Below are 14,457 nucleotides of genomic sequence, written 5' to 3' on the forward strand. Positions count from 1 at the left end.
GCAGTCGCTGCCAAAATGGAAGCAAGCACACCCCTCTCGCTGCCACTGCCACTGCCACTGCCAAGCAAACAGCGCGGCGCCACAGTAGCAGTAGCCACCACGCACGCACGCGTCGGTGCGTGTTCCCCCCCCCCCCCCTCCCCCCCGCGACAAATTCCTCCTCGCCTTTCCCCTCCTCCTCCCTCTCCTCGCCGCCGATCCGCCGCCGCCGCCGCAGCCGGTGAGTGATCCCCTTTCCTTCCTCTGTTGCCTTACCGAATTCCGCGCCGTGGGACGATTCGATCGACGGATCGATCGGTGGTTGGGTGGGTACTGGGTACTAGGGTTGGGGTCAGCGCCGAGGGGTTGCGGATTGGTTGGGGTACATGTATGTTGGTGGTGGTGGTACCCGTGGTTTACCTCGTGCTTGGCTCCGGCGCGTGGAGCGGCGGCGCTGACTTTCGGTGAATCGCGATGCCCCCCGATTCGGTGGGGTGGTGTGGTTTGTATGGGGATTTTGAGTTTTTTTGTTTTTGTTTTGGGGGTTTGGTTTGGCGTGAAATTGGGGCGAATAGGTGTGTGATTCTCGCGGAGTAGCCGCTCCTGGGTAAGAAATGGGCGAGTTTTTGTGGTGATCCGTGATCGTGAGAATTTGTTGATAAATTTGCGGTGTGTTTTACTGTTGAAAAACCCTTGCTTTGAGAATGCCTAGCATTTTTAGCTTGTCTCAGACTGTCAGACATGATGTCTATATGGTGGTGCTATTCGCAAGCGGAAGCATTTCTGATTTATGTGTAATCAGTTTGGTTACTGGACTAGACAATGCTGCCCTCCCAGTTATAAGTTGTAACATACTAGTGCTTACCAACAACCAGTATATCTCTGTGCTGCTAAATGGAAATTGAGATGACACCCAATGTTTTAAACAAATAAAGGCCAGTATAGCATTCTATTTCCAGGAATTATTTAGGCTTGGCTCTGCAATGTATTTCCTTCCAGCCTACTTGGTGCATGAGGTCATGAAATATGGTCTTCAAATTGAATTATAGATGAATTGTGATGCTGATATTCCTTGTTTTTCTTTTCCTTTTTCTTCACAGGGATCTTCCGTCGGATAGTATGGTATTGTGCTGGACACACTGTTGACTTTCGTCTCTATGATTATCTCTGATACCGATCGGAGCATTGCACCTCTTCCTTCGATCAATGGGCATTGTGAAGGTAGCAAGTTGTGCGCCTACAGAAGAGCGGGCTTACAGCTGTGGAGACGAGGACATTACACAAGAGGAGAAAATGCTGCTTCAGAGATTTCCTATTCATGAATCCGATGACTATGAACATGAAGAGGTCAATTGTGAGCTTGCAAAGTCTGGAGATCAGATCTGTAGTGTCCCTTATGGGCTTTATGATTTGCCTGAATTGAATGATATTCTTTCTTTGGAGACATGGAACTTATGTCTAACAGAAGATGATAGATTCCGTCTAGCAGCCTATCTCCCAGACATGGACCAACATGATTTCTTTGTAACAATGAAGGAGCTGTTTAGTGGCAGTGACCTGTTCTTTGGGAGTCCAGTGAAGAGCTTCTTCCACAGATTGAATGGTGGGTTTTATTCTCCAGAAGTTTCCCAGGCTAGAGAATTACTGATGATCTTTGAAAGACGAAGATATTATCATTTTCTGAAGTCCCATCATGATGGCATGATTTTCAAGTTTGCATCCATGGACAAGGTAGGAGGACGATGTGGGGCGAGTACTGGTCTTCAGGGTAAGGTTAACAGTTGGAATGACAGAAGACATGAAGATCCCCTCACAGGTGTTGACATAAGCGGTTCTCCTTTCAATAGAAGTCTATCAATTGCCAATGAGGTTAAAGATGCAACCCTTCCACCTTTGAAGCGAACCAAACGTATGGATGGGACAGTAACCACTCATTGTTCAGCCAAGCGCAAGGGAATAGTCTACAGAGACAAATCAATGGAAATGAGCTCATTGAAGAGTCCTGTCTTTCATGTTCCTGGTGAGCTTACTACATGTATTAGATTGCCCAAAGGTGTGCTGAAAATAAAGACCGATTGTGCTTCCCTCATTGATCACAATGAAGGAATTCATCGTACACCAGAACCGATGCTAGCAGACCAACTGGGAATACAGGTCTCCAGCTTACCTTGCGCTTCTGCACTGGATGTTCATGGTTTTGCGATGAATTCAGCTTATTACTACCACATAAACACAAGCAAGAGTACTTTGAGAAATCTACATGTGCGTCCCTACCAAAGAGAAGGCACACTTGATACTTACCCTCACTCAGTTGAAAGTCCGTTTGGAGTGCAAATTATGGTTCCAGAGGAGCTTAAAAGGGGTTACTATTCTCGAATGCCGAATTCCTTCCATCAGTCAACAACCAAACATAGTCCGGAATATTGCAATGAAGCACCCCACGAGAAGAACCTTTTGAAGAACTTTGGTCAACAAAATGCCGTAATTCCTGAAAGTTCTCCTGATCCATTTACAAGGAATACTGATTGTCATCAAACAAATGGATACATGACGCATGGTCTGAAAACTGCTGAAAGTATTTCTGAGGTGTTGACCCTTGGTACAGACACCGCTGGCCCTTACAAACACCTATTGGAGCAGTCTGAAACAATGCGTTACCCAGAAGGATTGAAGCTGAAGACTCCTGCCAGCCAGTCAGTTACAGAAGTTGAAGAAGGTCATAGGTACCCTTTCACATACAAAAGGAGGAAGCTGCAGAAGAGGCTTGACCTTGTTGATCCTGTCAAGAAATCAACTATGGTGGATTCAGAGCCTCTGAGCGCACTGGCTAGCGTGGCAAATGTAAAAATCAAAGGCAATCAAGCTTTGAAGATTGGCAGCTGAGAACAAGGATAGCTGAACATAGAAATTGGAGCATGGCTTATGAACATCTAGCTAACATAGTAAATAAAATGTTCTCTTTTGTTTTGGGTTCTGGTTCGAAGTCAGGTGGAGTGCATTCATTGTTAAATTTGATAGTAGACAAAATGACATGAATCTCTAGTGCAAAGCATTCAGATTCTCTGCTTTCTATCATGCACATCCCTCCCTGAATACCTCGTCTTCCAGATGAGCCGCAGTTTACTTAGATATATACATTGTGTTAATGTTTTTCTTTTAAAATAGTGCTGTTGACTTGCAATGTACTTCCTCCGTTTCATCATACTAAAAAGCCATTTTAGCTTTGTACCAAGTCAAATATTTTCAAGATTGATCATGTTTATAGAAAAATATAGCATCATTTAAAAAAACCCTATATATATACCCATTTGAATTAGGTATATACTCAATTTCAACAATGGTGCCCGGGCACCATGGAGCACCAAACAAATTTACTATATATATATATATATAATGATGATTTAATGAAACTAATTTGATATTGTAGATGTTACCATATTTTCATATAAACATGATCAAATTTATATATATATATATATATATATATATATATATATATATATATATATATATATATATATATATTGATGATTTAATGAAACTAATTTGATATTGTAGATGTTACCATATTTTCATATAAACATGATCAAATTTAAATAGGTTTGACTTAGGATAAGCCTAACTCTGTACTAATGAAAGTTCTGCACATAAAATGTGTACAATTTTCCACTCATACAGTAGTATAGAAAAACCAGTAGCTAGTGATAAATGTTTCTTTTTCTCCAGCTTTATCTGATCTCAGCCATCCGATGCGCATCCAACGGCTCACGTTAATCACAAGCTTTCAAATATTCAAATAAAGCCTTCTCCCCTCCACGCGGCGAGAAAAAAAAAAAGAAGATAAAAATGGCGCCGCCGCCTCACCTCCTCCCGCTCCTCCTCGGCCGCCTCGTCGTCTCCGGCGACCTCCGCCGGAGCCCCGCCCACCTCCGCCGCATCGTCCCGCTCCTCCCTTCCCACCCCCACCTCGCCGCCGCCCTGTGCGCCGTCCATTTCCCGCTCTTCCCCTCCTCCTCCGCCACCTTCCTCCACAACATCCTCATCCGCGCCTCCGCCTCCTCCGCGTCCCCGCGCCTCTCCTTCGCCGCCTTCTCCTCCCTCCTCCGGTGCGGGCTCGTCCCTGACAGGTTCACCTTGCCGCCCCTCCTCGGTTCGGCGGGTAAGCTCCCGGCCTTCCCGCGCACGGGCGCGCAGGTGCACGCGCAGGCCGTCCGGCGCGGGTTCTTGGCGGATGTCTTCGTCGTCAACGCGCTCCTCGCGATGTACGGCGCGCTCCGGGACGCGGCGTCGATGCGGGAGGTGTTCGGGTCGTGCGCCGGGGTCGCGGACGTGGTGTCGTGGAACACGGTGATCGGTGGCTACGTGAAGTGCGGGGAGATGGAGAGTGCCAAGAGGGTGTTCGACGAAATGCCACGGAGGAATGGGGTGTCCTGGAGCACCATGGTGGGGGGCTATGCCGCGGCCGGGGAGCTGGATGTGGCAAGGGAGATGTTCGATCGGATGCCAGCTATTGGGAGGAATGTCGTGACATGGAACTCCATGGTGACAGGATTCGCGCGCCACGGGCTGCTGCCGTTAGCGAGGAAGATGTTCGATGAGATGCCAGTCAGGAATCTGGTGTCATGGAATGCAATGCTCCGGGGTTATTCAGTGAACAGCGACATGGATGGCGCGAGGGAGTTGTTCGATGTCATGCCAGAGAAGGATGTGGTTTCCTGGACATGCATGATTTCAGGGTATGCTCAGGCTGGACGCTATCAGGATACCCTTGAGCTGTTTCGCGCAATGCAGACTGAGAGCAATGTACAGCCGAATGAGGTGACCATGGTGAGTGTGCTTTCAGCATGCGCAAATTTAACAGCACTGGAAGAAGGAAGATGGGTCCATGCCTTCATCGACAAGCACAAAATGGTGCTCAACAACGAGTACAATCTTGGTGCTGCTCTTATTGACATGTATGCCAAGTGCGGGAGAACTGACATTGCTGTCAAAATTTTCAACTCCCTGGACCGAAAGAACGTCTCGGCCTGGAACGCGCTCATCACCAGGTTGGCAATGAACGGCAATGCTCGGGATTCCGTAGACGCATTCGAACAGATGAAGAGAACGGGTGAAAAGCCGAACGACATAACGTTTGTCGGTGTGCTCACAGCTTGTTCCCACGGTGGGCTGGTGGATGAAGGTCGACGGTGCTTCCAGAGCATGGCGTCTACCTGCGGAGTGCAGCCGGAGGTGAAGCACTATGGTTGCATGGTTGACATGTTAGGCCGAGCAGGGCTTCTTGAAGAGGCAGAGGAGTTGATCCGGAGCATGCCGATGGCACCCGATGTCATGGTTTTCGGCGCTCTACTGGGTGCCTGTCGAATGCACAAGAGATTTGATGTGGCTGAAAGAGTTCAGAGTGAGATCCATAGCCTCAATCTCAACGCCCAGCAGTCTGGCTGCCATGTTTTGATTTCTGACATTTATGCTGCTGCTGGTAAATGGTTCGATGTTCTGGAGGCGAGGCAAGTTGTGCAGAGGTCTGGCATCAGGAAATGGACACGATAGGTTTAAGATTCTTGCAGAAGCCTGATATTGACTTTACGCTTTTGAGCAATGGAAGTGGTGGCACTGGTGGGTATATTGCTTAATGCTTACAAGTTATCGGAAATGTGGTTAGAACATCACAACTCATAAGCCCCAGATAGCAAAATACTATGCTCGTTATGCTTCAGAGCTGATTGAAATTGCCATAACGCCAAAGATGGATTATGTCACAGCATCTGTCTTTACAGGCCAAAACTTAAAATTCATCAGAATTTATTCAGTTGGTCTTGTTTCCTTGACCATCAATTTCCTTGAGCATCAAAACATAGGCAAAACTTATTTAAATCATCAGAATTTTTTCAGCGGTCGTGTTTCCTTGACCCTTATAGAAGATCCAATGACAATATGCTATACGTGCATAAGCGTAGACATAATCCCACTTCATGGTCTTCGAGACTCGTCTGTTAGCAGTGTTTGTTACTCTCTGTTTCATATTGTAATTTGTTTTGATTTTTTTTCTAGTCAAGCTTTTTAAATTTAACCAATTTTATGGAAAAATAGTTTCATTAAATCTAACATTGAATAATTGTAATGATATGTTTATTTTGTGTTATAGATGCTACTATGTTTTTTCTACTATGTGATTTATAATATGATGAAGAGGAAGTATAAAATTTAGCTGATGTGAATATGAACGAGGACCGAGTGTTATGTTGTTTTTTGGTTTTTGTCAGGTACCTACTAGTCCTAATTGTGTTTTTGTCAGGTAATCCGGAGTGAGCTGCTCTGAAGAAACAGTCGATTGTTTGCTCTGAAGAAAAAGTTGATTGTTATTGCTAACAGAAAACAGATATATTTAATTGTTATCGTGAGCTGAAGAAATTTTCATCAGGTGCTCCAAGGATACCAAAGAAATCAGCTGCAAGGATTGGACGCCAACGGGCAATCGCCAACAAACACCAGAGCGAGCAAACCACCAACAAAGCACAGTATAAATTGCCAAGGGCATTCGCTGCAAGGAACTCCTCCCGTTGCTGTTGATCAATTTGATCAGCGTGACAAGATCTCCCATTCACACTACGCAATCATATGTTTCTGTAACTGTAAATTGCAAAGCTGGTGCTCGAAGGTGGAATTGAGGCAGAAGAATATTCGCAAAATTAATTGATACATCTAACTTGCAGAGGAAAAAATAGACAACTCATGAGGACACTAATATAATACTCATATTTAGCAATATAATTAACGTACGCAGTTCGAGAACCCATAGCACAATCTAGCCCCATGCATTGCAGGCTAGGTAAAGGTAAAGCAAATCGCACAAAATAAACCGAACCGACCCAACAACGCGATGTTCAAAAGGTAAAACAGATAAGCTAGCTCCAATGCTCCATGGTGTACTTTCGCTGCGAAGGATTTGACGAGGGGAAAAAAAAGGAAACCCGCTTAGTCGACCTCCTCCATCTTGCTCTCGCCGGCGTCGTCCTCGAGCGGCGGCATGTCGGTGTCGGCCTCCGCCGTCTCGTCCTCGTCGATGCTCAGGCCGAGCTTGAGCATGCGGTGGATCCTGCTGCCGAAGGTGTTGGGGTCGTCGAGGCTGAAGCCGGAGGTGAGGAGGGCCGTCTCGAAGAGGAGCAAGACGAGGTCCTTGACGGACTTGTCGTTCTTGTCGGCGTCGGCGCGCTTGCGGAGCTCCTCCATGATGGCGTTCTCCGGGTTGATCTCCATCGTCTTCTTGCTCGACATGTACCCGGCCATGCTCGAGTCCCTCAGCGCCTGGGCCTTCATGATCCTCTCCATGTTGGCCGTCCAGCCATACTCGCCGGTGACGAGGCAGCACGGGGAGTCCACCACACGGTCCGAGACCACCACCTTCTCGACCTTGTCTCCGAGCACCTCCTTGATGACCTTGCAGAGACCCTCGAATTTCTCCTTGAGCTCCTCCTTCCGCTTCTTCTCGTCCTCGCTCTCATCAAGCTTGAGTCCCTCCTTGGTGGCAGAGACGAGCTTCTTGCCCTCAAACTCCTTGAGCTGGCCAACAGCATACTCGTCGATGGCATCAACCATGTAGAGGACCTCGTAACCCTTCTTCTTCAGCTTCTCCAAGAAGGGGGAGTTCTCCACGGCCTTCTTGCTCTCGCCGGTGATGTAGTATATGTCGTTCTGGCCTTCCTTCATCCTCGTCACGTAATCCTTGAGGCTGGTCAGCTCATCGCCGCTCTTGGTGGAGTGGTACCTCAGGAGCTCGGCAATCTTGTTTCTGTTGGTGGAGTCCTCGTGGATACCGAGCTTGAGGTTCTTGGAGAAGGCTTCATAGAACTTGTTGTAGTCTTCCTTGTTCTCAGCAATCTCGAAGAAGAGCTCAACGCACTTCTTGACAAGGTTCTTCCTGATGACCTTGAGAATCTTGTTCTGCTGCAGCATCTCACGGGAGATGTTGAGGGGAAGATCCTCGGAGTCAACAATGCCCTTGACAAAGCTCAGCCACTCAGGGATCAGCTCCTCACAGTTGTCCATGATGAAGACTCGGCGGACGTAGAGCTTGATGTTGTTGAGCTTCTTCCTCGTATCAAAGAGGTCGAATGGTGCCCTCTTGGGAACAAAGAGAACAGCTTTGAATTCCAGCTGACCCTCCACAGAGAAGTGCTTGACAGCAAGATGCTCCTCCCAGTCGTTTGTCAGGGACTTGTAGAAAGCAGCATACTCCTCCTTAGTGATCTCCTCAGGCTTCCTCATCCAGATAGGCTTCTGTTTGTTGACCAGGGACCACTCATGAGAAACCTCCTTGATCTTCTTCTTTTTCTTCTCCTTTTCTTCCTTCTCTTCATCAACATCCTCAACCTTGCCCTCCTCAGCATCCTTCTTCTCTTCCTCATCTTCATCATCAGAAATTTCCTTCTCAGTGGTCTTCTCAGTCCATAGAGAGATAGGGTAGCTGATAAACTCAGAGTGCTTCTTGATCAGGTCCTTGAGGCGGCGCTCTTCAAGGTATTCCAACTGCAGGAAGCATGAGCAAGTTGTCAATAACAAATGAACACATTAGAGCCAGGACACCTTATAGCACATTTCACAGTTCAACTTAGGAGTTCAGGTGATTCTAAAAATTCACAACAGTAGAACAGTAATACTTGTTACTAATTAATTCATAGTACTCCCTCCGTTTCACAATGTAAGTCATTTTAACATTTCCTATATTCATATTAATGTTAATGAATCTAGATAGAGAGATATGTCTAAACTCATTAATATCACTATGAATATGGGAAATGCTAGAATGACTTACATTGTGAAACGGAGGAAGTATTAGACAACCACACGCAATCAAACTGACACAAAACCAGACCCAAAGAAAAAAAATGCATACACAATCAGTTTATGAGCTCAACAATAAGCTTATAGATCCTAAGTACATGTGTAACATGATTACTCATAACATCCAAGGCAGAAACATACTAACATAATTTTCACAGCAGGAGTTCGAAATGTTAAGGCATCTATCTAGATTATCACAATGTCAACAGTGTGTGAAATATGTTCATTCTGTTCAATCAATTCACCAAATGCCCCTACATAGAGACATTTTTTATGTCTTAAACAGACCGATTAAGCACCTGGCTCAAGCATGCCTATGGTGAAAACTTGAGGCACATCAACATGTTCTTTCTAAAAGTGGCTATAAAATCAAGTACCAACAATATTCGTAATAATCCTACGAGGACAGAATTACTAGTTGATGCATTTATCAATAGCAAGCCACATTCATGAACTATAAGGGCATTCAGCAATACAAGCAGCACAAATTGAACAAGAATTCAATGAAATTCTGTTAGTACCTGATCATCCTTGAGGTAGAGGGTGATCTTAGTACCCCTCCCAAGCTGCTCCCCAGATGTGTCACGTGTGACAGTGAAGGACCCACCAGCCTGAGACTCCCACACATACTGCTCGTCATCGTTGTGCTTGGTGGTCACAACTACTCTCTCGGCAACAAGGTAGGCAGAGTAGAATCCAACACCGAACTGACCAATCATGGACACATCAGCACCAGCAGCCAGTGCCTCCATAAACTCCTTAGTCCCTGACCTGGCAATGGTACCCAGGTTGTTCACAAGATCTGACTTGGTCATACCAATACCACTGTCAATGATCGACAGTGTGTTGGAGGCCTTGTCAGGAACAATATGGATGAACAGCTCTGGCTGAGCATCCAGCTTGCTCTTGTCCGTCAAGCTCTCGAACCTGATCTTGTCCAACGCCTGCAGAACACAAAAGCATAAGATAAGTGGCCGGTTTTGTATGAAAGCAGCTAGCAATTCCAATTCACTATCCGACAATAATTTAATAATGTTTCCACACCAAAAGTTCAGCTATCCCCATCTATTCTCACAGCTCAATCTTGACACCAAATGGGACATCTCTACCCTGCCCAAATTTAGCAACTCCAAAGATTTCAGGATTTACCACATTTTTGGCAGGATAGAGAACCAGACCAATCCTCAGTTCATAGGGGCAATTTTAACAATGAATCAGCAGAGTAAAGCACTGGTTGGGTGTTTTTGTTCCATAGGGTCAATTTTAACAATGAATCAGCAAAGTAAAGCACTGGTTGGGTGTTTTTGTTTCATAGAGGCAATTTTAACAATGAATCAGCAAAATAAAGCACTAGTCGGGTGTTTTTGTCTTATATATGGTCAAACCCTCCTATCAATTTAGAATGTGACATAACTAGCAAAATAAATGACAAATAAATGATAACTAGCAAAATAACAACCCTCTATGTTTATAGGGGATATGTTTTACAACATTTAAACATCAACACTCAAAGCATGTGAGACTTTTCAGATGCGACTTTATCAGAGCAATCGTAAATAATGCTACGAGATTAATTAGCAGAACAACGACAGATAATGCTGCCTATGCCTGCAGTTATGTTTATAACATTCTAATCAGCAGCAAAATTCAGGACTCTTAACAAAATTAAGGACCGCATGATCCACAGATTATTACACTAACAAAATTAAGTACTGCGAGCATGATCCACAGATTGATACACTGAGAAACGTAATTAACGTCGGAATCGAAACATAATCTTAAAAAATGGGGAGTGAAACACCACATCGCAGATTTATGTTGGGATGATGTCTCAGTAACCAGTAACCAGTGCTGCAGTGCAAACTCCCTCACACACCCACACACATAACAACACACACGAGTCAGCTCGAACCAGATTGGGTGAACAAACCGATCTACCAATCGGACCAAAAAAAAGCCCTTCTAACGCGCGCGCGTGCAGATCTGAACCAGTAAACCGAGGGCACTTACATCGGAGGAGTTGGAGATGAGCTCGCGGAGGAAGATCTCCTTGTTGGAGTAGAACGTGTTGATGATGAGCGACAGCAGCTGGTTGATCTCCGCCTGGAAGGCGAACGTCTCCGTCTCCGAGGCCATGGCGCTGCGGCGGCGGCGGAGGCCGGAAGCTTCCGGAGGACGACGACTTGGAGGCTAGGGTTAGGGCTTTAGGAGAGGGAGCTCGCGTGGCGTGTGCGATTCGATTGGAGAAAGATGGGGAAGAAGGGGGCGATATATAAGGGGGAGATGGGGGTTCTCGAACGTTCTACCAGGGGCTCGAACCAGCGGGGGAGTTGGGAGATGGACGACTTGACGAGTCGTCGGGCCCACATGTCAGTCGGTTGGTTATGGTTTTTATATTTTGGAAGGTTCTGGAGGAGTGGAGAGGCTTGGAGTCGGTTTAAATTAAGAAAACCATCATCTCTATGGTCTAGTACTGTATGGGAATAGTGAATACTATAATTCTTGTAAGGGGCAATTATAAATTTACCACTGCTTTAAATCGTTATTGTAAAACTGCCACTGAAAAATTACAAAAATATCACTAAAACTGTCATTCGAATAGCATCTTTGCAAAATAGAAAAAATCGCAAATTAGATGCAAGAAGGTTCAACTTAATTACAGGATGAATTTTGGAAGGTTCAACTGCACATCGCAGATTAGATGCAAGAAGGTTCTGGAAGCGAATGAAGACTTGTGGTCTTTATCTTTAGGGTTATGTTATTTGGTTAAGGTTGGAAGCCTTTCCTCGTAACACGCAAAACAAAACAACCTATTGACACGATTAATTAAGTATCAATTAAAAAACTTATATATATATATATATATACATATTAATATGATTTTTAAAACAATATTTTTATAAAACTTCATAGAAACAAATTACGTTTGATAGTTTGAGAAATGTGCGTGTGACAAATGAGTTATTGAAGTTGGAATAGTATTGCAAAGAACACGGCCTAGGTTCGTTGGTCAGCAAAACTAATTTGGAACCAAACATTTAGTACAATCTAGAAACTATCAAATTGGAAATTGGCAATGCCAATGATTTGGTTGCAAACCAAAACCACATGTGCACTATTCAACTACTAAAAGTATTTTGGTAGGACATGTTTTGGCATATCAACAAAATAATTTAGCCAATTGCAACACACGGGGACACAGACAACCAAACGAGATCAGAATGCAGACGTGGTAATATATCAATTCAAATTCATGAACAAAAACTTATATTTCAATGTATGGACTTGCAGAATTGCACAAACGCAAAAGGAAACAAAAAAAGGGGCAAGGAATTGTGCTTTGCTTCACTGCTTGGCAATTGGCAAGGCGACGGAATCAATCCCGGGGACCATAGGCTGAAGGGCCAGAAAAGAGGGCACAAGATGTCAAGCTTGTTCCGACTTCCGAGAGGAACTTCGTACAACAAAATGGAAGTATATACGCCTATCATGTACACATGGATCTATGAGGTATATACAGCACATACTCTGCCTGTTCTAAAATAAGCTAATTTTTATACATAAAATTAAACATAGCATGTGTAGATTCGTGTGAAAAGGTTAATTTATGAGGGTGTTTAGATCCAGAGGTGTAAAACTTTAGCGTGTCATATCGGATGTTATATAGGGTGTCGCATGTGGTATTTGGACACTAATAAAAAACTAATTACAGAATCCGTTAGCAAACCACGAGATGAATTTATTAAGCATAATTAATATGTCATTAACAAATGTTTACTGTAGCACCACATTATCAAATAATGGAGCAATTAGGCTTAAAAGATTCGTCTCGTAAATTAGTTACAATCTATGCAATTAGTTATTTTTCTAAGACTATGTTTAATACTTTATGTAGGTGTTCAAATGTTTGATGTGATATGGTGTAAAATTTTTGTGTAGGATTTAAACAGGGCCTTATTCTAAAATGGAGGGAGTAAAATGGTGAAATTTTCTGTTGTACTTTGTTAGTGTCATCGGTCAGCTCGGGCGTTGACCTAGTAATATGGGAACTGTGGTGTGTAATTCCTTCGAAATGAAGCTGGTCACTTCATCTCTCCAGTCCATGGCTCTGCAAGTCTCGCAAGTCGTTAGATTTGTTTGGTCCTTCATCTGCTTTGCATTCAGATTCAGTCAGCCCAAACTTACTAGAATCCTGATGATCATCAGTGTCACCACTTTGGGATGTGAAAAATGGTAGTTTCTGTCCAATGTGTGGTGAAGGAGGGAGTGCTGCAAGATTAATCAAGAAAACAAGGGATTACAAAGCATGGAATTAAGTATGGTTTAATGATGTGGATAGGACCGTTTGGTGTCCAAAATTTTGAGGGTATCAACTAAACATATCCAGAACAAAGATGATACTTGGGGTACAAATTAAAGTCCTCGGTAATAATATATCTTCTCTGGATGTCTCCCAGTTTCAACTTGAATCTGTTTGCAGTAGAAGTGCCTTCCTCGCTATGCTGTTCTATACTACTCCCTCCGTCCCATAATATAAGATTTTGAGTTTTTACTTGCACTGTTTGACCACTCGTCTTATTTAAAAAAATTTGGAATTATTATTTATTTTTTTTGACTTACTTTATTATCCAAAGTACTTTAAGCGCAACTTTTCATTTTTTATATTTGCACAAATTTTTTGAATAAGACGAGTGGTCAAACAGTGTAAGCAAAAACTTAAAATCTCTTATATTATAGGACGAAGGGAGTATATGTTACCCATATTACTCCATCAAAATTCACCTGGTATTGCAAGTTAATAATCACAGCAGTCACAACCTACAATTGTGGAAATCGTTATTTGGTGAGCATATGTGACATTTTGCTACAAAGGTAATTTTTCATGCGATAAATTTAACACTGAACATCAAATCATATATTTATATTCGTAGGCCACAACTAGGCTGCATTATCCAATAAAAGAAACAATAACACTCTCAACCATCAAATACTAGTATATGAGCAAAGATGCTGTACACATATGAAACTTTTGGAATACTACACAGAAACCAAATGTGCGGCTTCATTTTAAGCTTATATATTTTGAGTTTTTACTTACAATGCTTGACCATTCGTCTTATTTAAATTTATTTTACAAATATAAAAAACAAAAAGTTATGCTTAAAGTACTGTAGATAATAAAGTAAGTCACAAATAAAATAAATAATAATTTTAAATTTTTTTAATAAAACGAGTGGTTAAACATTGAAAGCAAAAACTCAAAATCCCTTATATTATGAGATGGAGGGAGTACTTATTAGTCAAAATTTAAATTTTCAATTTTAAATTTGAAATTGATTTTAAAGTTTTTTTTTATCAAAGTTTATTTTTAGCATTTACTTTTAATTCGTTAAAAACACGCATATAAAAGTTTTATTCACAAATGACTTTTTCTTTGCAGATATGCCGATGGGCACCCTTATCATCGACTCATCGTAGTATTAGAATTTATTAGAGAAAACAAATTGCGGTAAAAGAAGGGTAAGATGGACGGCGTCAGCTATATTTCCCAAGTCTAAAACGTCCAGCCGTCAGCTATTACGCAATCACCAGGAGACGGACGGCGTTTATAAACCTTCCTCCGTGCATAGAATCGTC

The 14,457-nt window shown here is 43.2% G+C and overlaps 3 protein-coding genes across 3 annotated transcripts; 2 read left to right on the forward strand and 1 right to left on the reverse strand.

Annotated features, from left to right (window-relative positions):
* LOC4345949 (uncharacterized) lies at positions 1–3,054 on the forward strand. Its single transcript, XM_015792726.2, has 2 exons — positions 1–220; positions 1,080–3,054. The coding sequence occupies exon 2, from the start codon at positions 1,186–1,188 to the stop codon at positions 2,860–2,862; it is 1,677 nt and encodes a 558-aa protein (XP_015648212.1). The 5' UTR covers positions 1–220; positions 1,080–1,185; the 3' UTR covers positions 2,863–3,054.
* A 670-nt stretch (positions 3,055–3,724) lies between these two features.
* LOC4345950 (pentatricopeptide repeat-containing protein At2g29760, chloroplastic) lies at positions 3,725–6,199 on the forward strand. The gene has a single exon (XM_015794193.3). It carries the CDS (start codon positions 3,826–3,828, stop codon positions 5,527–5,529), a length of 1,704 nt encoding a protein of 567 aa, XP_015649679.1. The 5' UTR covers positions 3,725–3,825; the 3' UTR covers positions 5,530–6,199.
* Positions 6,200–6,616: 417 nt separating this feature from the next.
* On the reverse strand, positions 6,617–11,066 carry LOC4345951 (heat shock protein 81-1). The gene is made up of 3 exons (NM_001422617.1): positions 10,831–11,066; positions 9,342–9,764; positions 6,617–8,505 (listed from the first exon to the last, which is right to left on the reverse strand). Exons 1-3 carry the CDS (start codon positions 10,954–10,956, stop codon positions 6,955–6,957), a joined length of 2,100 nt encoding a protein of 699 aa, NP_001409546.1. The 5' UTR covers positions 10,957–11,066; the 3' UTR covers positions 6,617–6,954.
* Between the last annotated feature and the right edge of the window lie 3,391 nt (positions 11,067–14,457).

Source organism: Oryza sativa, chromosome 8 (assembly GCF_034140825.1).
Source record: "Oryza sativa Japonica Group chromosome 8, ASM3414082v1".
NCBI classification, from domain to species: domain Eukaryota; kingdom Viridiplantae; phylum Streptophyta; class Magnoliopsida; order Poales; family Poaceae; genus Oryza; species Oryza sativa.